A 27,500-nucleotide genomic window follows, 5' to 3' on the forward strand; every position below is an offset into this window, starting at 1 on the left:
ACACCCTCAGATAGTCTGAGTGAGAGAGAGAGAGAGAGAGAGAGAGAGAGAGAGAGAGAGAGATTCATTAAGAGATTCATTATTCAAAGAAATTACAAAATGTCTTCCAAATGTTAGATTATTAAACCCAGATGAAAAACTAAAAATAATCACGGGCAAAAGAGCAACAGCTCCTCTTGTCGACAAATATGTATTTGGAAGAGCCTGAGGGACATTGAATAGTTACATCTGATACAGTACATAGTGTCAGAGCCCTAGCAGTTACATCTGCCACATAGTGTCAGAGCCCTAGCAGTCCTAGCTAGCAGTCCTAGCTAGCAGGACATAGTGTCAGAGCCCTAGCAGTCCTAGCTAGCAGGACATAGTGTCAGAGCCCTAGCAGTCCTAGCTAGCAGTCCTAGCTAGCAGGACATAGTGTCAGAGTCCGAGCAGTCCTAGCTAGCAGTCCTAGCTAGCAGGACATAGTGTCAGAGCCCTAGCAGTCCTAGCTAGCAGGACATAGTGTCAGAGCCCTAGCAGTCCTAGCTAGCAGGACATAGTGTCAGAGTCCGAGCAGTCCTAGCTAGCAGGACATAGTGTCAGAGTCCTAGCAGTCCTAGCTAGCAGTCCTAGCTAGCAGGACATAGTGTCAGAGCCCTAGCAGTCCTAGCTAGCAGGACATAGTGTCAGAGCTCTAGCAGTCCTTGCTAGCAGGACATAGTGTCAGAGCCCTAGCAGTCCTAGCTAGCAGGACATAGTGTCAGAGCTCTAGCAGTCCTAGCTAGCGGCAGGGCATAGTGTCAGAGCCCTAGCAGCCCTAGCTAGCAGCAGGACATAGTGTCAGAGCCCTAGCAGTCCTAGCTAGCAGGACATACTGTCAGAGCCCTAGCAGTCCTAGCTAGCAGGACATAGTGTCAGAGCTCTAGCAGTCCTAGCTAGCGGCAGGGCATAGTGTCAGAGTCCCCTAGCAGGACATAGTAGCTAGCTAGGACATAGTGTCAGAGCCCTAGCAGTCCTAGCTAGCAGGACATAGTGTCAGAGCCCTAGCAGTCTAGCAGTACTAGCTAGCAGCAGGACATAGTGTCAGAGCCCTAGCAGTCCTAGCTAGCAGGACATACTGTCAGAGCCCTAGCAGTCCTAGCTAGCAGGACATAGTGTCAGAGCTCTAGCAGTCCTAGCTAGCGGCAGGGCATAGTGTCAGAGCCCTAGCAGTACTAGCTAGCAGCAGGACATAGTGTCAGAGCCCTAGCAGTCCTAGCTAGCAGGACATAGTGTCAGAGTCCTAGCAGTCCTAGTGTCAGAGCTCTAGCAGTCCTAGCTAGCGGCAGGGCATAGTGTCAGAGCCCTAGCAGTACTAGCTAGCAGCAGGACATAGTGTCAGAGCCCTAGCAGTCCTAGCTAGCAGGACATACTGTCAGAGCCCTAGCAGTCCTAGCTAGCAGGACATAGTGTCAGAGCTCTAGCAGTCCTAGTGTCAGATCTCTAGCAGTCCTAGCTAGCAGGACATAGTGTCAGAGTCCTAGCAGTCCTAGTGTCAGATCTCTAGCAGTCCTAGCTAGCAGCAGGACATAGTGTCAGAGCCCTAGCAGTCCTAGCTAGCGGGACATAGTGTCAGAGCCCTAGCAGTCCTAGCTAGCAGGACATAGTGTCAGAGCCCTAGCAGTCCTAGCTAGCGGGACATAGTGTCAGAGCCCTAGCAGTCCTAGCTAGCGGGACATAGTGTCAGAGCCCTAGCAGTCCTAGCTAGCAGGACATAGTGTCAGAGCCCTAGCAGTCCTAGCTAGCAGGACATAGTGTCAGAGCCCTAGCAGTCCTAGCTAGCAGGACATAGTGTCAGAGCCCTAGCAGTCCTAGCTAGCAGGACATAGTGTCAGAGCCCTAGCAGTCCTAGCTAGCAGGACATAGTGTCAGAGCCCTTGCAGTCCTAGCTAGCAGGACATAGTGTCAGAGCCCTAGCTGTCCTAGCTAGCAGGACATAGTGTCAGAGCCCTAGCTGTCCTAGCTAGCAGGACATACTGTCAGAGCCCTAGCAGTCCTAGCTAGCAGGACATACTGTCAGAGCCCTAGCAGTCCTAGCTAGCAGGACATAGTGTCAGAGCCCTAGCAGTCCTAGCAGGCAGCAGAGTACATAGTGTTATGTGACTTGAATCCAATCTCTTACTGTTTCATCTTTTTAATAATAGAAAAAGAAACAAGATAGAAAGGAAGCTTTTCCTTTTGATGACTGCTTGAACTCGCCATTTCTCAAATGTGCCTTCCCTCTTTTTCCCTTTCCCTCCTTCTCCCTCTCGGCCAGTTAATTGAATTGCTTCTTTGGTCTTTTAATGTGGTGGAAAATAACTGATTGTGTTGATATTGTAACAGGCGGTTCAGCCTTCTAACCCTCCTCCTCTTCCTCTCCTTCTAGCCCTCCTCTTCCTCTCCTTCTAACCCTCCTCCTCTTCCTCTCCTTCTAACCCTCCTCCTCTACCTCTCCTTCTAACCCTCCTCCTCTTCCTCTCCTTCTAACCCTCCTCCTCTTCCTCTCCTTCTAACCCTCCTCCTCTTTCTCTCCTTCTAACCCTCCATATCTTTCTCTCCTTCTAACCCTCCTCCTCTTCCTCTCCTTCTAACCCTCCTCCTCTTCCTCTCCTTCTAACCTCCTCTTTCTCTATTCTAACCTTCCTCCTCTTACTCTCCTTCTAACCTGTCTTGTTGTAGGTGTTGTCTGTCTTGTTATAGGAGGTGTTGTCTGTCTTGTTGTAGGTGTTGTCTGTCTTGTTATAGGAGGTGTTGTCTGTCTTGTTGTAGGAGGTGGTGTCTGTCTTGTTGTTGTAGGTGTTGTCTGTCTTGTTGTAGGAGGTGTTGTCTGTCTTGTTGGAGGAGGTGGTGTCTGTCTTGTTGTAGGTGTTGTCTGTCTTGTTGTAGGAGGTGTTGTCTGTCTTGTTGGAGGAGGTGGTGTCTGTCTTGTTGTAGGAGGTGTTGTCTGTCTTGTTGTAGGAGGTGTTGTCTGTCTTGTTGTAGGAGGTGTTGTCTGTCTTGTTGTAGGAGGTGGTGTTGTCTGTCTTGTTGTTGTAGGAGGTGTTGTCTGTCTTGTTGTAGGAGGTGTTGTCTGTCTTGTTGGAGGAGGTGGTGTCTGTCTTGTTGTAGGAGGTGTTGTCTGTCTTGTTGTAGGAGGTGTTGTCTGTCTTGTTGTAGGAGGTGTTGTCTGTCTTGTTGTAGGAGGTGGTGTCTGTCTTGTTGTAGGAGGTGTTGTCTGTCTTGTTGTAGGAGGTGTTGTCTGTCTTGTTGTAGGAGGTGTTGTCTGTCTTGTTGGAGGAGGTGTTGTCTGTCTTGTTGTAGGAGGTGGTGTCTGTCTTGTTGTAGGAGGTGTTGTCTGTCTTGTTGTAGGAGGTGTTGTCTGTCTTGTTGTAGGAGGTGTTGTCTGTCTTGTTGTAGGAGGTGTTGTCTGTCTTGTTGTAGGAGGTGTTGTCTGTCTTGTTGTAGGAGGTGTTGTCTGTCTTGTTGTAGGAGGTGTTGTCTGTCTTGTTGTAGGAGGTGTTGTCTGTCTTGTTGTAGGAGGTGGTGTCTGTCTTGTTGTAGGAGGTGTTGTCTGTCTTGTTGTAGGAGGTGTTGTCTGTCTTGTTGTAGGAGGTGGTGTCTGTCTTGTTGTAGGAGGTGTTGTCTGTCTTGTTGTAGGAGGTGTTGTCTGTCTTGTTGTAGGAGGTGTTGTCTGTCTTGTTGTAGGAGGTGGTGTCTGTCTTGTTGTAGGAGGTGTTGTCTGTCTTGTTGTAGGAGGTGTTGTCTGTCTTGTTGTAGGAGGTGTTGTCTGTCTTGTTGTAGGAGGTGTTGTCTGTCTTGTTGTAGGAGGTGTTGTCTGTCTTGTTGTAGGAGGTGTTGTCTGTCTTGTTGTAGGAGGTGTTGTCTGTCTTGTTGTAGGAGGTGTTGTCTGTCTTGTTGTAGGAGGTGTTGTCTGTCTTGTTGTAGGAGGTGTTGTCTGTCTTGTTGTAGGAGGTGTTGTCTGTCTTGTTGTAGGAGGTGTTGTCTGTCTTGTTGTAGGAGGTGTTGTCTGTCTTGTTGTAGGAGGTGGTGTTGTCTGTCTTGTTGTAGGAGGTGGTGTCTGTCTTGTTGTAGGAGGTGTTGTCTGTCTTGTTGTAGGAGGTGTTGTCTGTCTTGTTGTGGTGTCTGTCTTGTTGTAGGAGGTGGTGTCTGTCTTGTTGTAGGAGGTGGTGTCTGTCTTGTTGTAGGAGGTGTTGTCTGTCTTGTTGTAGGAGGTTGTCTGTCTTGTTGAGGTGTGTGTCTGTCTTGTTGTAGGAGGTGTTGTCTGTCTTGTTGTAGGAGGTGTTGTCTGTCTTGTTGTAGGAGGTGTTGTCTGTCTTGTTGTAGGAGGTGTTGTCTGTCTTGTTGTAGGAGGTGTTGTCTGTCTTGTTGTAGGAGGTGTTGTCTGTCTTGTTGTAGGAGGTGTTGTCTGTCTTGTTGTAGGAGGTGTTGTCTGTCTTGTTGTAGGAGGTGTTGTCTGTCTTGTTGTAGGAGGTGTTGTCTGTCTTGTTGTAGGAGGTGTTGTCTGTCTTGTTGTAGGAGGTGTTGTCTGTCTTGTTGTAGGAGGTGTTGTCTGTCTTGTTGTAGGAGGTGGTGTCTGTCTTGTTGTAGGAGGTGTTGTCTGTCTTGTTGTAGGAGGTGTTGTCTGTCTTGTTGTAGGAGGTGTTGTCTGTCTTATTTTATCTTGCTGATCCTTCTTCCTCTTCTCCTTTAATCTCTTCTCTCTCTCAGTACATAACTCTTCAACATTCCCTTTCTGGTTTCTCCCCACAATAAATCTCTCTCTCCTGTGTGTGTGTGTGTGTGTGTGTGTGTGTGCGTGCGTGCGTGTGTGCGTGCGTGCGTGCATGTGTGTGTTTGGTTGTTTGTGTGTGTGTGTTCTCTTCCCCTGTATCATCTACTTCTGTCTGTCTGCTCTGCAACAGCTGTCTGGTCCCATCACTCTGACTCAGTGACAGAGAGAGGGGAGGGATAGCGAGAGGAGAGAGAGAGGAGGGAAAAAGAGAGGAGGGATAGAGAGAGGAGGAAGAGAGAGGAGGGAAAAAGAGAGAGGAGGGATAGAGAGAGGAGGAAGCGAGAGGAGGGAGAGAGAGGATGGAGAGAGGAAGAGAGAGGAGGGAGGAGGGAGATAGTCAACCCGAGAAAGAGTTGACAAGACAGTAAAAGTGTATGAGTTATCAGAGTGATAGAATGTCTTCTCATCTGTTAGATATTCTAATTATACAATAATCACACTATTAATTACCTGCCACACTGACGTCGATCAGTAACCTAGCTGCTTACCCTCGGGAAGTGAGAGAGGGGGAGTGAGACGGAGAGAGAGAGAGAGAGAGAGAGAGAGGGGGAGTGAGAGAGAGAGAGACAGAGAGAGAGAGAGAAGAGAGAGAGAGAGAGAGAGAGAGAGAGAGAGAGAGACAGAGACAGAGAGAGAGAGAGAGAGAGAGAGACAGAGAGAGAGAGAAAGGTCCAGAGGCTGAACACTGGTCAGTTAGTGAGGCTGAACACAGGTCAGTTAGTGAGGCTGAACACAGGTCAGTTAGTGAGGCTGAACACAGGTCAGTTAGTGAGGCTGAACACAGGTCAGTTGGTGAGGCTGAACACAGGTCAGTTAGTGAGGCTGAACACAGGTCAGTTAGTGAGGCTGAACACAGGTCAGTTAGTGAGGCTGAACACAGGTCAGTTAGTGAGGCTGAACACAGGTCAGTTAGTGAGGCTGAACACAGGTCAGTTGGTGAGGCTGAACACAGGTCAGTTAGTGAGGCTGAACACAGGTCAGTTAGTGAGGCTGAACACAGGTCAGTTAGTGAGGCTGAACACAGGTCAGTTAGTGAGGCTGAACACAGGTCAGTTAGTGAGGCTGAACACAGGTCAGTTAGTGAGGCTGAACACGGGTCAGTTGAACACAGGTCAGTGAGGCTGAACACAGGTCAGTTAGTGAGGCTGAACACAGGTCAGTTAGTGAGGCTGAACACAGGTCAGTTAGTGAGGCTGAACACAGGTCAGTGAGGCTGAACACAGGTCAGTTAGTGAGGCTGAACACAGGTCAGTTAGTGAGGCTGAACACAGGTCAGTTAGTGAGGCTGAAACACAGTTAGTGAGGCTCAGTTAGTGAGGCTGAACACAGGTCAGTTAGTGAGGCTGAACACAGGTCAGTTAGTGAGGCTGAACACAGGTCAGTTAGTGAGGCTGAACACAGGTCAGTGAGGCTGAACACAGGTCAGTTAGTGAGGCTGAACACAGGTCAGTGAGGCTGAACACAGGTCAGTTAGTGAGGCTGAACACAGGTCAGTTAGTGAGGCTGAACACAGGTCAGTTAGTGAGGCTGAACACAGGTCAGTTAGTGAGGCTGAACACAGGTCAGTGAGTGAGGCTGAACACAGGTCAGTTAGTGAGGCTGAACACAGGTCAGTGAGTGAGGCTGAACACAGGTCAGTTAGTGAGGCTGAACACAGGTCAGTGAGGCTGAACACAGGTCAGTTAGTGAAGCTGAACACAGGTCAGTTAGTGAGGCTGAACACAGGTCAGTTAGTGAGGCTGAACACAGGTCAGTTAGTGAGGCTGAACACAGGTCAGTGAGGCTGAACACAGGTCAGTTAGTGAGGCTGAACACAGGTCAGTTAGTGAGGCTGAACACAGGTCAGTTAGTGAGGCTGAACACAGGTCAGTTAGTGAGGCTGAACACAGGTCAGAGTGAGGCTGAACACAGGTCAGTTAGTGAGGCTGAACTGGTTGAGTGAGGCTCACCTGCTGAAACACAGGTTAGTGAGGCTGAACACAGGTCAGTTAGTGAGGCTGAACACAGGTCAGTTCAGTGATATGAAAGGACAGTGAGGCTGAACACAGGTCAGTTAGTGAAGCTGAACACAGGTCAGTTAGTGAGGCTGAACACAGGTCAGTTAGTGAGGCTGAACACAGGTCAGTTAGTGAGGCTGAACACAGGTCAGTGAGTGAGGCTGAACACAGGTCAGTCAGTGAAGCTGAACACAGGTCAGTTAGTGAGGCTGAACACAGGTCAGTTAGTGAGGCTGAACACAGGTCAGTTAGTGAGGCTGAACACAGGTCAGTGAGTGAGGCTGAACACAGGTCAGTTAGTGAGGCTGAACACAGGTCAGTCAGTGAAGCTGAACACAGGTCAGTTAGTGAGGCTGAACACAGGTCAGTTAGTGAGGCTGAACACAGGTCAGTTAGTGAGGCTGAACACAGGTCAGTTAGTGAGACTGAACACAGGTCAGTTAGTGAGGCTGAACACAGGTCAGTTAGTGAGGCTCTTGTCCTGTGTTGTGTTATTGTCTCTCACCTGCTGAATCGTAGCTTTTCACAGACTTGCGGTGAGCAGACAACATGATCTGCGTCCCAATAATCTCTCCTTTCTCCCGAAAAAAAACGTGCACTTGTTCACTTCCCTCCATTGATATGAAAGGAAACGACTTGTATGTGGGAACTTCCTGCAGCCCATTCCGACGCTTTTAAAGTTGTGGAGAAATGACTGCGTACTTCGAAATGGAGAGATTAATGTGACGCTGTCAGTTGATAGGAGGAACGGTATCCCGGGAAACAGAGTCGCTCGTCCATTTCATTTTTACAGCGTCTGACCTTCCATCCCTCCGTTCTCTCCTCTCTTCCTCTCCCTTCCTCATCCTAGTTTAGTTTCTCTCTCTGTTCCTCTCTCTTTCCATCCCCCCTTATGCTTAGATAAACAGTCTGTATCCTGACTCTCTCTCTCTCACACACACTAACTGTCAGTCAGTTTGGACAGTGGGACTCTGTGTGTTAGTCAGATTGGACAGTGGGACTCTGTGTGTCAGATTGGACAGTGGGACTCTGTGTGTTAGTCAGTTTGGACAGTGGGACTCTGTGTGTTAGTCAGATTGGACAGTGGGACTCTGTGTGTTAGTCAGTTTGGACAGTGGGACTCTGTGTGTCCGTTTGGACAGTGGGACTCTGTGTGTCAGATTGGACAGTGGGACTCTGTGTGTCAGATTGGACAGTGGGACTCTGTGTGTCAGATTGGACAGTGGGACTCTGTGTGTCAGTTTGGACAGTGGGACTCTGTGTGTCAAATTGGACAGTGGGACTCTGTGTGTCAGATTGGACAGTGGGACTCTGTGTGTCAGAATGGACAGTGGGACTCTGTGTGTCAGATTGGACAGTGGGACTCTGTGTGTCAGAATGGACAGTGGGACTCTGTGTGTCAGTTTGGACAGTGGGACTCTGTGTGTCAGTCAGTTTGGACAGTGGGACTCTGTGTGTCAGTTTGGACAGTGGGACTCTGTGTGTCAGTTTGGACAGTGGGACTCTGTGTGTCAGATTGGACAGTGGGACTCTGTGTGTCAGATTGGACAGTGGGACTCTGTGTGTCAGATTGGACAGTGGGACTCTGTGTGTCAGATTGGACAGTGGGACTCTGTGATTGTCAGACTCTGTGTGTTGGACAGTGGGACTCTGTGTGTCAGTTTGGACAGTGGGACTCTGTGTGTCAGTTTGGACAGTGGGACTCTGTGTGTCAGTTTGGACAGTGGGGCTCTGTGTGTCAGTCAGTTTGGACAGTGGGGCTCTGTGTGTTAGTCAGTTTGGACAGTGGGACTCTGTGTGTTAGTCAGTTTGGACAGTGGGACTCTGTGTGTCAGATTGGACAGTGGGACTCTGTGTGTTAGTCAGTTTGGACAGTGGGACTCTGTGTGTCAGATTGGACAGTGGGACTCTGTGTGTTAGTCAGTTTGGACAGTGGGACTCTGTGTGTCAGATTGGACAGTGGGACTCTGTGTTGTCAGTTTGGACAGTGGGACTCTGTGTGTCAGATTGGACAGTGGGACTCTGTGTGTCAGTTTGGACAGTGGGACTCTGTGTGTCAGTTTGGACAGTGGGACTCTGTGTGTCAGTTTGGACAGTGGGACTCTGTGTGTCAGTTTGGACAGTGGGACTCTGTGTGTTAGTTGTATTAGTGTATTGGTTGTATTAGTGTATAGGGTAAGGGCTGATAGCTCAGCTGGGAAATTACCCAGAATGAGATTAGACCTGAAGAATCAGGTGTCAGGAGGGAGAGAGAGGAAGGGAGAGGAGGGGAGAAGAGGGAGAGGGAGGGGAAGGAGAGAGAGAGAGGAGGAGGGGAGGGAGAGGGAGGGGAAGGAGAGAGCGGGAGGGAGAGAGAAGAGGGAGGGGAAGGAGAGAGCGGGAGGGGAGAGAGAAGAGGGAGGGGAGGAGAGGGGGGGGAGGGAGGAGGGGAGGAGAGGGAGAGGGGGGGGGGGAGTGTCATAGCAATGAGTCTGAATACTTATGTAAATAAGGTATTTTAGATTATTTTTTTTTATATATATATACATTTGCATTTACATTTTTAAATAAACTGTATTCACATTGTCATTATGGGATATTGTGTGTATATTGCTGAGGAAAATGTGTTATTTAATCCATTTTAGAATAAGGCTGTATTGTAACAAAATGTGTAATAGAGTTCCATGTGGTGGCATGTCTTGTGGGGTACGCGTGGGCGTCTGAGCTGTGTGCCAGTAGTTTAAACAGACAGCTCGGGTTCATTCAACATGTCAATACCTCTCATAAATACAAGCAGTGATGAAGTCAATCTCTCCTCCACTTTGAACCAGGAGAGATTGACATTCATATTATTATTGATGGTTGTCCTTCTATATAATAGTGTAGAGAGATGGTTGTCCTTCTATATAATAGTGTAGAGAGATGGCTGTCCTTCTATATAATAGTGTAGAGAGATGGTTGTCCTTCTATATAATAGTGTAGAGAGATGGTTGTCCTTCTATATAATAGTGTAGAGAGATGGTTGTCCTTCTATATAATAGTGTAGAGAGATGGTTGTCCTTCTATATAATATAGATAGTTGTCCTTCTATATAATAGAGAGATGGTTGTCCTTCTATATAATAGTGTAGAGAGATGGTTGTCCTTCTATATATAAGAGAGAGTGTAGAGAGATGGTTGTCCTTCTATATAATAAGATGGTTGTCCTTCTATATAATAGTAGAGATGGTTGTCCTTCTATATAATAGTGTAGAGAGATGGTTGTCCTTCTATATAATAGTGTAGAGAGATGGTTGTCCTTCTATATAATAGTGTAGAGAGATGGTTGTCCTTCTATATAATAGTGTAGAGAGATGGTTGTCCTTCTATATAATAGTTTAGAGAGATGGTTGTCCTTCTATATAATAGTGAGAGATGGTTGTCCTTCTATATAATAGTGTAGAGAGATGGTTGTCCTTCTATATAATAGTGTAGAGAGATGGTTGTAGAGAGATGGCTGTCCTTCTATATAATAGTGTAGAGAGATGGTTGTCCTTCTATATAATAGTGTAGAGAGATGGTTGTCCTTCTATATAATAGTGTAGAGAGATGGTTGTCCTTCTATATAATAGTATAGAGAGATGGTTGTCCTTCTATATAATAGTGTATAGATGGTTGTCCTTCTATATAATAGTGTAGAGAGATGGTTGTCCTTCTATATAATAGTGTAGAGATGGTTGTCCTTCTATATAATAGTGTAGAGAGATGGTTGTCCTTCTATATAATAGTGTAGAGAGATGGTTGTCCTTCTATATATTAGTGTAGAGAGATGGTTGTCCTTCTATATAATAGTGTAGAGAGATGGTTGTCCTTCTATATAATAGTATAGAGAGATGGTTGTCCTTCTATATAATAGTGTAGAGAGATGGTGGGTTTCTATATAATAGTGTAGAGAGAATGTTGATATAGGAGAACCAGGAGAGATTGATAAACACATGATTCATTTTTGCTCCCCGTGTCATTTTAAGGACCAGCCGTGCCGCCCTGTTCAGAGTCAATAGCTCTGTATTTATTATATATAATAGTCCTAGGTCCTTCTTTGTGGCACCTGACCACACGACTGAACAGTAGTCCAGGTGCGATAAAACCAGGGCTTTTAGGACCTGCCTTGTTGATAGTGTTGTTAAGAAGGTAGAAACTAGAGCCTGTAGGACCTGCCTTGTTGATAGTGTTGTTAAGAAGGTAGAAACTAGAGCCTGTAGGACCTGCCTTGTTGATAGTGTTGTTAAGAAGGTAGAAACTAGGGCCTGTAGGACCTGCCTTGTTGATAGTGTTGTTAAGAAGGTAGAAACTAGATCCTGTAGGACCTGCCTTGTTGATAGTGTTGTTAAGAAGCTAGAAACTAGAGCCTGTAGGACCTGCCTTGTTGATAGAGTTGTTAAGAAGGCAGAGCAGTGCTTTATCATGGACAGACTTCTCCCCATCTTAGCTACTGTTGTGTCAATATGTTTTGACCATGACAGTTTACAATCCAGGTTCACTCCAAGCAGTTTAGTTTCCTCAACTTGCTCAATTTCCACATTATTTATTACAAGATTTAGTTGAGGATTAAGGTTTAGTGAATGTTTTGTCCCAAATACAATGCTTTTCGTTTTTGAAATATTTAGGACTAACTTATTCCTTGCCACCCATTCTGAAACTAACTGCAGCTCTATGTTAAGTGTTGCAGTCATTTCAGTAGCTGTAGTAGCTGACGTGTACAGTGTTGAGTCATCCTCATACCTAGACACACTGGCTTTACTCAAAGCCAGTAGCATGTCATTAGTAAAGATTGAAAAAAAAGTAAGGTGCCTAGACAGCTGCCCTGGGGAATTCCTGATTTTAACTGGATTGTGTTGGATAGGCTTCCATTCTAGAACACCCTCTGTGTTCTGTTAGACAGGTAGCTCTTTATCCACAATATAGCAGGGGGTGTAAAGCCATAACAAGTTTTTCCAGCAGCAGACTATGATCGATAATGTGTGTTTGTCCCATATCAATATAAACTTCTCAAGGATGCTCAATATTCAGCCCGCGGCTTGTCTAAACTGCTTCCTTATTGACACACACACACACACACACACTCACGCACGCACGCACGCACACACACACGCACGCGCACACACACAAACACACACACATATCCTTGTGGACATATCCTTGTAGGTAGCAACCACACTAATCTCCTCAATATAGAGTACACAACCTCTCTGTCTCAATATACAGAATATAGAGTACACAATCTCTCTGTCTCAATATACAGAATATAGAGTACACAATCTCTCTGTCTCAATATACAGAATATAGAGTACACAATCTCTCTGTCTCAATATACAGAATATAGAGTACACAATCTCTCTGTCTCAATATACAGAATATAGAGTACACAATCTCTCTGTCTCAATATACAGAATATACAGTACACAATCTCTGTCTCAATATACAGAATATAGAGTACACAATCTCTCTGTCTCAATATACAGAATATAGAGTACACAATCTCTCTGTCTCAATATACAGAATATAGAGTACACAATCTCTCTGTCTCAATATACAGAATATAGAGTACACAATCTCTCTGTCTCAATATACAGAATATAGAGTACACAATCTCTCTGTCTCAATATACAGAATATACAGTACACAATCTCTCTGTCTCAATATACAGAATATAGAGTACACAATCTCTCTGTCTCAATATACAGAATATACAGTACACAATCTCTGTCTCAATATACAGAATATAGAGTACACAATCTCTCTGTCTCAATATACAGAATATACAGAGTACACAATCTCTCTGTCTCAATATACAGAATATAGAGTACACAATCTCTCTGTCTCAATATACAGAATATACAGTACACAATCTCTCTGTCTCAATATACAGAATATAGAGTACACAATCTCTCTGTCTCAATATACAGAATATACAGTACACAATCTCTCTGTCTCAATATACAGAATATAGAGTACACAATCTCTCTGTCTCAATATACAGAATATACAGTACACAATCTCTCTGTCTCAATATACAGAATATAGAGTACACAATCTCTCTGTCTCAATATACAGAATATAGAGTACACAATCTCTCTGTCTCAATATACAGAATATAGAGTACACAATCTCTCTGTCTCAATATTCAATATACAGAATATTGTTGTGTGGACGTTGTGTGTACGTTGTGTGGACGTTTGTGTGGACGTTGTGTGGACGTTGGTGTGTACGTTGTGTGGACGTTGTGTGTACGTTGTGTGTACGTTGTGTGGACGTTGTGTGGACGTTGGTGTGGACGTTGTGTGGACGTTGTGTGTACGTTGGTGTGTACGTTTGTGTGGACGTTTGTGTGGACGTTGTGTGGACGTTTGTGTGGACGTTTGTGTGGACGTTGGTGTGTACGTTGTGTGTATGTTGTGTGTATGTTGTGTGGACGTTGTGTGGACGTTGTTTGGACATTGGTGTGTACGTTGTGTGTATGTTGTGTGGACGTTGTGTGTGATATTATGGAGAAACTGAAATCCCTGTCTGGTTTTATGTCTCTCCTACAGAGCCATGTCGTTGGACAATCAGCTGGTTGTCTTGTCGGCCAGGACGGCTGACGTGGGGCGGTACTACGTACAGGCGGTCAACGGGCTGACCGGACAGAACCACACCTCTCCCTCTGTCTACCTCAGCATGGCTGGTAAGACAAGTCATGTATACAACCTGTATACACACAGGTAGACTATACCTCCACTCTACTGTCCTCTATACCTCCACTATACTGTATATACCCAGGTAGACTATACCTCCACTCTACTGTCCTCTATACCTCTACTATACTGTCCTCTATACCTCCACTATACTGTCCTCTATACCTCCACTATACTGTCCTCTATACCTCCACTATACTGTCCTCTATACCTCCACTATACTGTCCTCTATACCTCTACTATACTGTCCTCTATACCTCTACTATACTGTCCTCTATACCTCCACTATACTGTCCTCTATACCTCTACTATACTGTCCTCTATACCTCTACTATACTGTCCTCTATACCTCCACTATACTGTATATACACAGGTAGACTAGACCTCCACTATACTGTATATACACAGGTAGACTAGACCTCTACTATACTGTATATACACAGGTAGACTAGACCTCCACTATACTGTCCTCTATACCTCCACTATACTGTCCTCTATACCTCCACTATACTGTCCTCTATACCTCCACTATACTGTCCTCTATACCTCTACTATACTGTATATACACAGGTAGACTAGACCTCCACTATACTGTATATACACAGGTAGACTAGACCTCCACTATACTGTCCTCTATACCTCCACTATACTGTCCTCTATACCTCCACTATACTGTCCTCTCTATACCTCCACTATACTGTCCTCTATACCTCCACTATACTGTCCTCTATACCTCCACTATACTGTCCTCTATACCTCTACTATACTGTATATACACAGGTAGACTATACCTCAACTATACTGTCCTCTATACCTCTACTATACTGTCCTCTATACCTCCACTATACTGTCCTCTATACCTCCACTATACTGTCCTCTAGACCTCTACTATACTGTATACACACAGGTAGACTCTACCTCAACTATACTGTCCTCTATACTTCCACTATACTGTCCTCTATACCTCCACTATACTGTATATACACAGGTAGACTATACCTCAACTATACTGTCCTCTATACCTCCACTATACTGTCCTCTAGACCTCCATTATACTGTCCTCTATACCTCCACTATACTGTATATACACAGGTAGACTAGACCTCCACTATACTGTATATACACAGGTAGACTAGACCTCCACTATCCTGTCCTCTATACCTCCACTATACTGTCCTCTATACCTCTACTATACTGTCCTCTCTATACCTCTACTATACTGTCCTCTATACCTCCACTATACTGTCCTCTATACCTCCACTATACTGTCCTCTATACCTCCACTATACTGTCCTCTATACCTCCACTATACTGTCCTCTATACCTCCACTATACTGTATATACCCAGGTAGACTAGACCTCCACTATACTGTCCTCTATACCTCCACTATACTGTCCTCTATACCTCCACTATACTGTCCTCTATACCTCCACTATACTGTCCTCTATACCTCTACTATACTGTATATACACAGGTAGACTAGACCTCCACTATACTGTATATACACAGGTAGACTAGACCTCCACTATACTGTCCTCTATACCTCCACTATACTGTCCTCTATACCTCCACTATACTGTCCTCTCTATACCTCCACTATACTGTATATACACAGGTAGACTAGACCTCTACTATACTGTATATACACAGGTAGACTAGACCTCCACTATACTGTCCTCTATACCTCCACTATACTGTCCTCTATACCTCCACTATACTGTCCTCTATACCTCCACTATACTGTCCTCTATACCTCTACTATACTGTATATACACAGGTAGACTAGACCTCCACTATACTGTATATACACAGGTAGACTAGACCTCCACTATACTGTCCTCTATACCTCCACTATACTGTCCTCTATACCTCCACTATACTGTCCTCTCTATACCTCCACTATACTGTATATACACAGGTAGACTAGACCTCCACTATACTGTCCTCTATACCTCTACTATACTGTCCTCTATACCTCCACTATACTGTATACACACAGGTAGACTAGACCTCTACTATACTGTATATACACAGGTAGACTAGACCTCTACTATACTGTCCTCTATACCTCCACTATACTGTCCTCTATACCTCCACTATACTGTCCTCTCTATACCTCCACTATACTGTCCTCTATACCTCCACTATACTGTCCTCTATACCTCCACTATACTGTATATACACAGGTAGACTAGACCTCCACTATACTGTCCTCTATACCTCTACTATACTGTCCTCTATACCTCCACTATACTGTCCTCTATACCTCCACTATACTGTATATACACAGGTAGACTATACCTCAACTATACTGTCCTCTATACCTCTACTATACTGTCCTCTAGACCTCCATTATACTGTCCTCTATACCTCCACTATACTGTCCTCTAGACCTCTACTATACTGTCCTCTATACCTCCACTATACTGTCCTCTAGACCTCCACTATACTGTCCTCTATACCTCCACTATACTGTCCTCTATACCTCCACTATACTGTCCTCTATACCTCCACTATACTGTATATACACAGGTAGACTATACCTCCACTATACTGTCCTCTATACCTCTACTATACTGTCCTCTATACCTCCACTATACTGTCCTCTATACCTCCACTATACTGTCCTCTAGACCTCTACTATACTGTATATACACAGGTAGACTCTACCTCCACTATACTGTCCTCTATACCTCCACTATACTGTCCTCTAGACCTCTACTATACTGTCCTCTCTATACCTCCACTATACTGTCCTCTAGACCTCTACTATACTGTCCTCTCTATACCTCCACTATACTGTCCTCTATACCTCTACTATACTGTCCTCTCTATACCTCCACTATACTGTCCTCTATACCTCCACTATACTGTCCTCTATACCTCTACTATACTGTCCTCTATACCTCTACTATACTGTCCTCTATACCTCCACTATACTGTCCTCAGGTAGATACCTCCACTATACTGTCCTCTAGACTCTACCTCCACTATACTGTCCTCTATACCTCCACTATACTGTCCTCTAGACCTCTACTATACTGTCCTCTATACCTCCACTATACTGTCCTCTAGACCTCCACTATACCTCCACTATACTGTCCATATACTGTCCTCTATACCTCCACTATACTGTCCTCTATACCTCTACTATACTGTCCTCTATACCTCCACTATACTGTCCTCTATACCTCCACTATACTGTCCTCTATACCTCCACTATACTGTCCTCTATACCTCCACTATACTGTCCTCTATACCTACACTAGGTACTGACTATACCTCCACTATACTGTATACACACTATAGTCCTCTATACCTCCACTATACTGTCCTCTATACCTCCACTATACTGTCCTCTATACCTCTACTATACTGTCCTCTACACCTCCACTATACTGCCCTCTACACCTCCACTATACTGTCCTCTAGACCTCCATTATACTGTCCTCTCTACCTCTACTATACTGCCCTCTACACCTCCATTATACTGTCCTCTATACCTCCACTATATTGTCCTCTATACCTCCACTATACTGTCCTCTAGACCTCCACTATAATGTCCTCTATACCTCTACAGTTTGTGTAGATATAGAAACATAGAGCGGGAAAGAGTTTCACTACCATTCACTATGTACTGGACTGAGTGTTTACAGGAAGTAGGGCCTGTCATCATTCACTATGAACTGGACTGTGTGTTTACAGGCAGTAGGACCTGTCATTATTCACTATGAACTGGACTGTGTGTTTACAGGAAGTAGGACCTGTCATTATTCACTATGAACTGGACTGTGTGTTTACAGGAAGTAGGACCTGTCATTATTCACTATGAACTGGACTGTGTGTTTACAGGCAGTAGGACCTGTCATTATTCACTATGAACTGGACTGTGTGTTTACAGGAAGTAGGACCTGTCATTATTCACTATGAGCTGACTGTGTGTTTACAGGCAGTAGGACCTGTCATTATTCACTATGAACTGGACTGTGTGTTTACAGGAAGTAGGACCTGTCATCATTCACTATGAACTGGACTGTGTGTTTACAGGCACTATGAACTGGACTCTGTGTTTACAGGCAGTAGGGCCTGTCATCATTCACTATGAACTGACTGTGTGTTTACAGGCAGTAGGACCTGTCGTCATTCACTATGAACTGGACTGTGTGTTTACAGGCACTATGAACTGGACTGTGTGTTTACAGGCAGTAGGACCTGTCGTCATTCACTATGAACTGGACTGTGTGTTTACAGGCACTATGAACTGGACTGTGTGTTTACAGGCACTATGAACTGGACTGTGTCTTTACAGGCAGTAGGACCTGTCATCATTCACTATGAACTGGACTGTGTGTTTACAGGCAGTAGGACCTGTCGTCATTCACTATGAACTGGACTGTGTGTTTACAGGCAGTAGGACCTGTCATCATTCACTATGAACTGGACTGTGTGTTTACAGGCAGTAGGGCCTGTCATTATTCACTATGAACTGGACTGTGTGTTTACAGGCAGTAGGACCTGTCATTATTCACTATGAGCTGACTGTGTGTTTACAGGCAGTAGGACCTGTCATTATTCACTATGAACTGGACTGTGTGTTTACAGGCAGTAGGACCTGTCATCATTCACTATGAACTGGACTGTGTGTTTACAGGAAGTAGGACCTGTCATTATTCACTATGAACTGGACTGTGTGTTTACAGGCAGTAGGACCTGTCATTATTCACTATGAACTGGACTGTGTGTTTACAGGAAGTAGGACCTGTCATTATTCACTATGAACTGGACTGTGTGTTTACAGGCAGTAGGACCTGTCATTATTCACTATGAACGGGACTGTGTGTTTACAGGCAGTAGGACCTGTCATTATTCACTATGAACTGGACTGTGTGTTTACAGGAAGTAGGACCTGTCATTATTCACTATGAGCTGACTGTGTGTTTACAGGCAGTAGGACCTGTCATTATTCACTATGAACTGGACTGTGTGTTTACAGGAAGTAGGACCTGTCATCATTCACTATGAACTGGACTGTGTGTTTACAGGCACTATGAACTGGACTGTGTGTTTACAGGCAGTAGGACCTGTCATCATTCACTATGAACTGGACTGTGTGTTTACAGGCAGTAGGACCTGTCATTATTCACTATGAACTGGACTGTGTGTTTACAGGAAGTAGGACCTGTCATTATTCACTATGAACTGGACTGTGTGTTTACAGGAAGTAGGACCTGTCATTATTCACTATGAACTGGACTGTGTGTTTACAGGCAGTAGGACCTGTCATTATTCACTATGAACGGGACTGTGTGTTTACAGGCAGTAGGACCTGTCATTATTCACTATGAACTGGACTGTGTGTTTACAGGAAGTAGGACCTGTCATTATTCACTATGAGCTGACTGTGTGTTTACAGGCAGTAGGACCTGTCATTATTCACTATGAACTGGACTGTGTGTTTACAGGAAGTAGGACCTGTCATCATTCACTATGAACTGGACTGTGTGTTTACAGGCACTATGAACTGGACTGTGTGTTTACAGGCAGTAGGACCTGTCATCATTCACTATGAACTGGACTGTGTGTTTACAGGCAGTAGGACCTGTCATTATTCACTATGAACTGGACTGTGTGTTTACAGGAAGTAGGACCTGTCATCATTCACTATGAACTGGACTGTGTGTTTACAGGCACTATGAACTGGACTGTGTGTTTACAGGCAGTAGGGCCTGTCATCATTCACTATGAACTGACTGTGTGTTTACAGGCAGTAGGACCTGTCATCATTCACTATGAACTGGACTGTGTGTTTACAGGCAGTAGGACCTGTCATCATTCACTATGAACTGGACTGTGTGTTTACAGGCAGTAGGGCCTGTCATTATTCACTATGAACTGACTGTGTGTTTACAGGCAGTAGGGCCTGTCATCATTCACTATGAACTGGACTTTGTGTTTACAGGCACTATGAACTGGACTGTGTGTTTACAGGCATTAGGGCCTGTCATCATTCACTATGAACTGGACTGTGTGTTTACAGGCAGTAGGACCTGTCATCATTCACTATGAACTGGACTGTGTGTTTACAGGCAGTAGGGCCTGTCATCATTCACAATGAACTGGACTGTGTGTTTACAGGCAGTAGGACCTGTCATCATTCACTATGAACTGGACTGTGTGTTTACAGGCAGTAGGACCTGCCATCATTCACTATGAACTGGACTGTGTGTTTACAGGCAGTAGGACCTGTCATCATTCACTATGAACTGGACTGTGTGTTTACAGGCAGTAGGGCCTGTCATCATTCACTATGAACTGGACTGTGTGTTTACAGGCAGTAGGACCTGTCATCATTCAATATTAACTGGACTGTGTGTTTACAGGCAGTAGGACCTGCCATCATTCACTATGAACTGGACTGTGTGTTTACAGGCAGTAGGACCTGTCATCATTCACTATGAACTGGACTGTGTGTTTACAGGCAGTAGGACCTGTCATCATTCACTATGAACTGGACTGTGTTTTTCCAGGCAGTAGGACCTGTCACTATTTCCAGGCAAAAGCCAAAAGCCCCAAAATCCAAAGGATTTCTGTAACTATGGAAACACCACGGTAGTCCTCTGACAGAACTTTACCACCTTGTTGATCAAACAACCATGAAAAGCCAGGCTCTCTTTCCCTCAGTTATGGACATCAGCAGCAACAAGATCCACAACTGATGCTAGCCAGAGCAACTAATGCTAGCCAGAGCAACTAATGCTATCCAGAGCAACTAATGCTAGCCAGAGCAACTAATGCTATCCAGAGCAACTAATGCTAGCCAGAGCAACTAATGCTAGCCAGAGCAACTAATGCTATCCAGAGCAACTAATGCTAGCCAGAGCAACTAATGCTATCCAGAGCAACTAATGCTATCCAGAGCAACTAATGCTATCCAGAGCAACTAATGCTGCAACTAATGCTAGCCAGAGCAACTAATGCTATCCAGAGCAACTAATGCTATCCAGAGCAACTAATGCTATCCAGAGCAACTAATGCTATCCAGAGCATCCAGAGCAACTAATGCTATCCAGAGCAACTAATGCTAGCCAGAGCAACTAATGCTATCCAGAGCAACTAATGCCAGCCAGAGCAACTAATGCTATCCAGAGCAACTAATGCTATCCAGAGCAACTAATGCTAGCCAGAGCAACTAATGCTATCCAGAGCAACTAATGCTATCCAGAGCAACTAATGCCAGCCAGAGCAACTAATGCTATCCAGAGCAACTAATGCTATCCAGAGCAACTAATGCTATCCAGAGCAACTAATGCTAGCCAGAGCAACTAATGCTATCCAGAGCAACTAATGCTAGCCAGAGCAACTAATGCCAGCCAGAGCAACTAATGCCAGCCAGAGCAACTAATGCTATCCAGAGCAACTAATGCTATCCAGAACAAGATGAGATCAAATCTAACCCAAGGAACATTAGATAAAACCCTTCTAAAAAAAAATTAAAAACGTTTTTCAGCCAGTTGGTCGTTGAAATTGCACTGATAAACGATGGGGAAATTGTCCTCGACCTTCTGCAGCTCGCCTGCCAACGCATGTTCGTCCCAACCAAGCACCCCGAGCTAACTGGCTAAGGTTGTCTAGCTACTTCCAGACACAAATGAGAGAACACCTCCCTCTCTGACCATTTTACTCACCACAGCGGAGCTGATTAGGCTGTTTACACTTCATCTACTTGTTTTGCCGACGTTTACTAATCTATTGGTGAGTTATATTAATTATGCATTGAACTGCATCCATCTATTCTGCCAGCAATGCCTTAGTGTACGTCATGGAACGTTGAGACAAATATAACCTATTTTTTTAAAACCTCATATAGAGTTGATTTTGTAGCATAAACTTTTGACTGATATTCTGATTGTCTGTTTGTTTCATATCTGATAAGTAGTTAAAATGTCAGTTCCATTTCAAAGAAGAAGCCTGAAGTTCATCTGTCTGTCAAAAAAAAGAGAGAGAGAGCGAGAGAGAGAAAGAGAGAGAGAGACAGATACAGGGACAGAGAGAGAGAGAGAGAGAGAGAGAGAGAGAGAGAGAGAGAGAGACAGATACAGGGACAGAGGGAGAGAGAGAGAGAGAGAGAGAGAGAGAGAGAGAGAGAGAGACAGGGAGAGAGAGAGAGAGAGAGAGAGAGAGAGAGAGAGAGAGAGAGAGAGAGAGAGAGAGAGACAGAGAGAGAGACACACAAAATGTGTGGGCAGAACTGAAAAAGCGTGTGTGAGCTTTTTTTTTTTTCAAGGAGTCCTACAAACCTGACTCAGTTACACCAGCTCTGTCAGGAGGAATGGGCCAAAATTAACCCAATTTATTGTGAGAAGCTTGTGGAAGGCTACCTGAAACGTTTGACCCAAGTTAAACAATTTAAAGGCAATGCTACCAAATACTAATTGAGTGTATGTAAACTTCTTACCCACTGGAAATGTGATGAAAGAAATAAAAGCTGAAATAAATCATTCTCTCTACTATTATTCTGACATTTCACATTCTTAAAATAAAGTGGTGATCCTAACTGACCTAAAACAGGGGATTTTTTACTAGGATTAAATGTCAGGAATTGTGAAAAAATTAGTTGACATGTATTTGGCTAAAGTGTATGTTAACTTCCAACTTCAACTGTATGTTTCCCATGCCAATAAAGGCTCTTAATTATTAAATTGAAATTGAGAGAGAGATCACAAAAGGTCTATGTAAACTTCCCACTTCAACTGTACTTGGTCCTCTGGTCACATTACAAATGAATCACTGGTTTCATTCATTCCAGCTGTGATTCTGCCTGATTAGAGGCGTGTGTGTTGCCTTGTTTCACTTCATATTATCTCTCTTTCTCTCTTTCTCTCTGTAACGTAGAACAGTATTTTCAATCTCTCTTTCTCTCTGTAACGTAGAACAGTATTTTCAATCTCTCTTTCTCTCTGTAACGTAGAACAGTATTTTCAATCTCTCTTTCTCTCTGTAACGAGTCTCTGTGTAGTTCTATAATTGAAACCCTGGTGAACAGAAAGATGGAAGGATGACTGACCGTTAGATGTTGGTGAGTGTGTGTGTGTGTGTGTGTGTGTGTGTGTGTGTGTGTGTGTGTGTGTGTGTGTGTGTGTGTGTGTGTGTGTGTGTGTGTCCATGCTTTTCCTTGTTAGAGAGCTTAGATCATGATGCAATAAAGGAGCCGAAGAATCTCTGTCAAATAAGGACAATCCTGTCTGTCTGTCTGTCTGTCTGTCTGTCTGTCTGTCTGTCTGTCTGTCTGTCTGTCTGTCTGTCTGTCTGTCTGTCTGTCTGTCTGTCTGTCTGTCTGTCTGTCTGTCTGTCTGTCTGTCTGTCTGTATGTCTGTATGTCTATGTGTCTGTGTGCCCTGCAGCCCCCAGCACCACTCCCATTCCCCCGGCCCTGCAGGCCCCAGCAACACTCCCATTCCCCAGGCCCTGCAGTCCCCAGCACCACTCCCATTCCCCAGGCCCTGCAGTCCCCAGCACCACTCCCATTCCCCAGGCCCTGCAGTCCCCAGCACCACTCCCATTCCCCAGGCCCTGCAGGTCCCAGCACCACTCCCATTCCCCAGGCCCTGCAGCCCCCAGCACCACTCCCATTCCCCAGGCCCTGCAGTCCCCAGCACCACTCCCATTCCCCAGGCCCTGCAGTCCCCAGCACCACTCCCATTCCCCAGGCCCTGCAGTCCCCAGCACCACTCCCATTCCCCAGGCCCTGCAGCCCCCAGCACCACTCCCATTCCCCAGGCCCTGCAGTCCCCAGCACCACTCCCATTCCCCAGGCCCTGCAGTCCCCAGCACCACTCCCATTCCCCAAGGCCCTGCAGCCCCCAGCACCACTCCCACTCTCCAGGCCCTGCAGTCCCCAGCACCACTCCCACTCTCCAGGCCCTGCAGTCCCCAGCACCACTCCCACTCTCCAGGCCCTGCAGTCCCCAGCACCACTCCCATTCCCCAGGCCCTGCAGTCCCCAGCACCACTCCCATTCCCCAGGCCCTGCAGTCCCCAGCACCACTCCCATTCCCCAGGTGCTCTCATTTGTTGACTTCTGTAACTGTAAATGCCTTGGTTTCACGTTATCTGCATATCTACACCATATCTACACCATATCTACACCATATCTACATGTACTACCTCAATCAGCCCGACTAACCAGTGTCTGTATATAGCTTCACTACTGTTATTTTCACTCTCTTTTTACTATTGTTTTTATTTCGTTACTTACCTATTATTCACTTAATACCTTTTTTGCACTATTGGTTAGAGCCTGTAAGCATTTCACTCTAAGGTCTACTACACCTGTTGTATTCGGCGCACGTGACAAATAAACTTTGATTTGATTTGTTAAGTTTGTTTTATTCACTGCTTTAGCACACTTTGCCGTCCCGGATGTATCTGAATCCTGGCTCAGGAAGACCATCAAAAATCATGACATTTCCATCCCCAACTACAACATTTTCTGACAAGATAGAACTTCCAAAGGGGGCGGAGTTGCAATCTACTGCAGAGAGAGCCTGCAGAGTTCTGTCCTACTATCCAGGTCTGTACCCAATCTACTGCAGAGAGAGCCTGCAGAGTTCTGTCCTACTATCCAGGTCTGTACCCAATCTACTGCAGAGAGAGCCTGCAGAGTTCTGTCCTACTATCCAGGTCTGTACCCAATCTACTGCAGAGAGAGCCTGCAGAGTTCTGTCCTACTATCCAGGTCTGTACCCAATCTACTGCAGAGTTCTGAGTCTGTACCCAAACAGAGTTCTGTCCTACTATCCAGGTCTGTACCCAAACAATTTGAGCTTCTACTTCTAAAAATCCACCTTTCCAGAAACAAGTCTCTCACCGTTGCCGCTTCCTATAGACCCCCCTCAGCCCCCAGATGTGCCCTGGACACCACATGTGAATTGATTTCCCCCCCATCTATCTTCAGAGCTAGTGCTGCTAGGTGACCTTAACTGGGACATGCTTAACACCCCGGCCATTTTACAATCTAAGATAGATGCCCTCAATCTCACACAAATTATCAATGAACCTACTAGGTACAAACCCAAATCCGTAAACACAGGCAACCTCATAGATATCATCTTAACCAACCTGCCCTCCAAATACAGCTGTCTCCAACCAGGATCTCAGCGATTGCCTGCGTCCGTAAAGGGTCTGTGGTCAAACGACCTCATCACAGTCAAACGCTCCCTAAAACACTTCAGCGTGCAGGCCTTTCTAATCGACCTGGCCCGGGTATCCTGGAAGGATAATGACCTCATTCCATCAGTAGAGGATGCCTGGTTATTCTTTAAAAGTGCTTTCCTCACCATCTTAAATAAGCCCCATTCAAAAAATGTAGAACCAGGAACAGATATAGCCCGTTGTTCACTCCAGACCTGACTGCCCTTGACCAGCACAAAAACATCCTGTGGCGTTCTGCATTAGCATCGAATAGCCCCCGTGATATGCAACTCTTCAGGGAAGTTAGGAACCAAAATACACAGGCAGTTAGGAAAAGGCTTTTTCAAACAGAAATGTGCATTCTGCAGCACAAACTCCAAAAAGTTTTGGGACACTGTAAAGTCCTTGGAGAATAAGAGCACCTCCTCCCAGATGCCCACTGCACTGAGGCTAGGAAACACTGGCACCACCGATAAATCCAAGATAATTGAGAATTTCAATAAGCATTTTTCTACGGCTGGCCATGCTTTCCACCTGGCTACTCCTACCCTGGTCAACAGCTCTGCACCCCCCACAGCAACTTGCCCAAGCCTTCCCCATTTCTCCTTCTCCCAAATCCAGTCAGCTGATGTTCTGAAAGAGCTGCAAAATCTGACCCCTACAAATCAGCAGGACTAGACAATCTGGACCCTCTCTTTCTAAAATTATCTGCCAAAATTGTTGCTATCCCTATTACTAACCCGTTCAATCTCTCTTTCGTATCGTCTGAGATCCCCAAAGATTGGAAAGCTGCCGCGGTCATCCCCCTCTTCAAAGGGGGAGACAGTCTAGAGCCAAACTGCTACAGACCTATATCTTTACTACCCTGCTTCGAAAGCCAAGTTAAAAACTTCTTGGCGCACCCATCCCGTTAGCTCATTCAACATCCACTGAATTGCAGAGCGCCAAATTCAAATTAAATTACTATAAATACTTAATTTTCATGAAATCACAAGTGCAATATACCAAAACACAGCTTAGCTTCTTGTTAATCCACCTGGCGTGTCAGATTTCAAAAAAGCTTTACAGCGAAAGCAAACCAAGCGTTTACATCTCTCTCAGCAGACAAAACATTACAAACAGCTAGCAGCAAAGTAGATTGGTCACGAAAGTCAGAAAAGCAATAAAATGAATCGCTTACCTTTGATGATCTTCAGATGTTTGCACTCACGAGACTCCCAGTTACACAATAAATGTTCCTTTTGTTCGATAAAGATGGTTTTTATATCCAAAAACCTCAATTTGGTTGCCGAATTTTGTTTAGTAGTCCACAGGCTCGTGCATGTCACGACGGGCAGACGAAAATTCCAAATAGTATCCGTAAAGTTCATAGAAACATGTCAAACGTTTTTTATAATCAATCCTCAGGTTGTTTTTACAATAAATAATCGATAATATTTCAACCGGACGGTAGCTTTTTCAATAGGAGAGAGAGAGAAAACGTCTTCTCCAAGCTGCTCGCGCAAAACTCTGGGGACACACAGCTATCCACTGACGCAAAGTGATCATTCTCGCTCATTTTTCAGAATAAAAGCCTAAAACTATGTCTAAAGACTGTTCACACCTTGTGGAAGCTATAGGGAAAGGAATATGGTTGATAATGTTTTAAATGGAGGATAGATTTGCAATGAAACAGAGAGGTTTCAAAATAAGAGGCACTTCCTGGTTGGATTTTCCTCCGGTTTTCGCCTGCAGTATCAGTTCTGTTATACTCACAGACAATATTTTGACGGTTTTGGAAACTTTAGAGTGTTTTCTATCCCAATCTGCCAATTATATGCATATTCTAGCTTCTGGGCCTGAGAAATAGGCAGTTTCATTTGGGCATGTTTTTCATCCAAACATCAAAATACTGCCCCCTAGTCCCAGGAAGTTAATAAACAGATCACTGACCATTTGGAATCCCACCGTACCTTCGCTACTATGCAATCTGGTTTCCGAACTGGGTGCACCTCAGCCACAAGGTCCTAAACGATATCTTATAACCGCCATCGATAAGAGAGTGCAGCTGTACTCATAGACCTGGCCAAGGCTTTTGACCAATCACCACATTCTTATCGGCAGACTCAACAGCCTTGGTTTCTCAAATGATTGCCTCGCCTGGTTCACCAACTACTTCTCAGACAGAGTTCAGTGTGTCAAATCAGAGGGCCTGTTGTCCGGAACTCTGGCAGTCTCTATAGGGGTGCCACAGGGTTAAATTCTTGGGCCAACTCTTTTCTCTTTATCTATCAACATATATATATATATATTTATTTTTATATCAACGATGTCGCGTCATTGATATCACTCTTGCTGCGGGTGATTCCCTGATCCACCTTTACGCAGACGACACCATTCTGTATACTTCTGGCCCTTCTTTGGACACTGTGTTAACTAACCTCCAGTCGAGCTTCAATGCAATACAACACTCCTTCCGTGGCCTCCAACTGCTCTTAAATACAAGTAAAACTAAATTCATGATTTTCAACCAATCGCTGCCAGCACCTGCCCACCCGCCCAGCATCACTACTCTGGACGTTTCTGACTTAGAATATGTGGACAACTACAAATACCTGGGTGTCTGGTTAGACTGTAAACTCTCCTTCCAGACTCACATTAAGCATCTCAAATCCAAAATTAAATCTAGAATTGGCTTCCTATTTTGCAACAAAGCATCCTTCACTCATGCTGCCAAACATACCCTCGTAAAACTGACCATCTTACCGATCCTCGACTTCGGCGATGTAATTTACACAATAGCCTCCAACACTCAACTCAGCAAATTAGATGCAGTCTATCACAGTTCCATCCATTTTGTCACCAAAGCCC

At 45.0% G+C, this 27,500-nt stretch overlaps 1 protein-coding gene across 1 annotated transcript in view; it reads left to right on the top strand.

The window, feature by feature from the left end:
• Positions 1 to 27,500, top strand: part of LOC135560324 (protein sidekick-1-like) — a 104,742-nt gene that overhangs the window by 57,609 nt on the left and 19,633 nt on the right. The window contains exon 5 of the mRNA XM_065002188.1: positions 13,316 to 13,449. Coding sequence (XP_064858260.1) covers positions 13,316 to 13,449 — 134 coding nt within the window. The remainder of the gene's footprint in view (positions 1 to 13,315; positions 13,450 to 27,500) is intronic.

This window comes from Oncorhynchus nerka, linkage group LG15 (assembly GCF_034236695.1).
Source record: "Oncorhynchus nerka isolate Pitt River linkage group LG15, Oner_Uvic_2.0, whole genome shotgun sequence".
NCBI lineage: Eukaryota > Metazoa > Chordata > Actinopteri > Salmoniformes > Salmonidae > Oncorhynchus > Oncorhynchus nerka.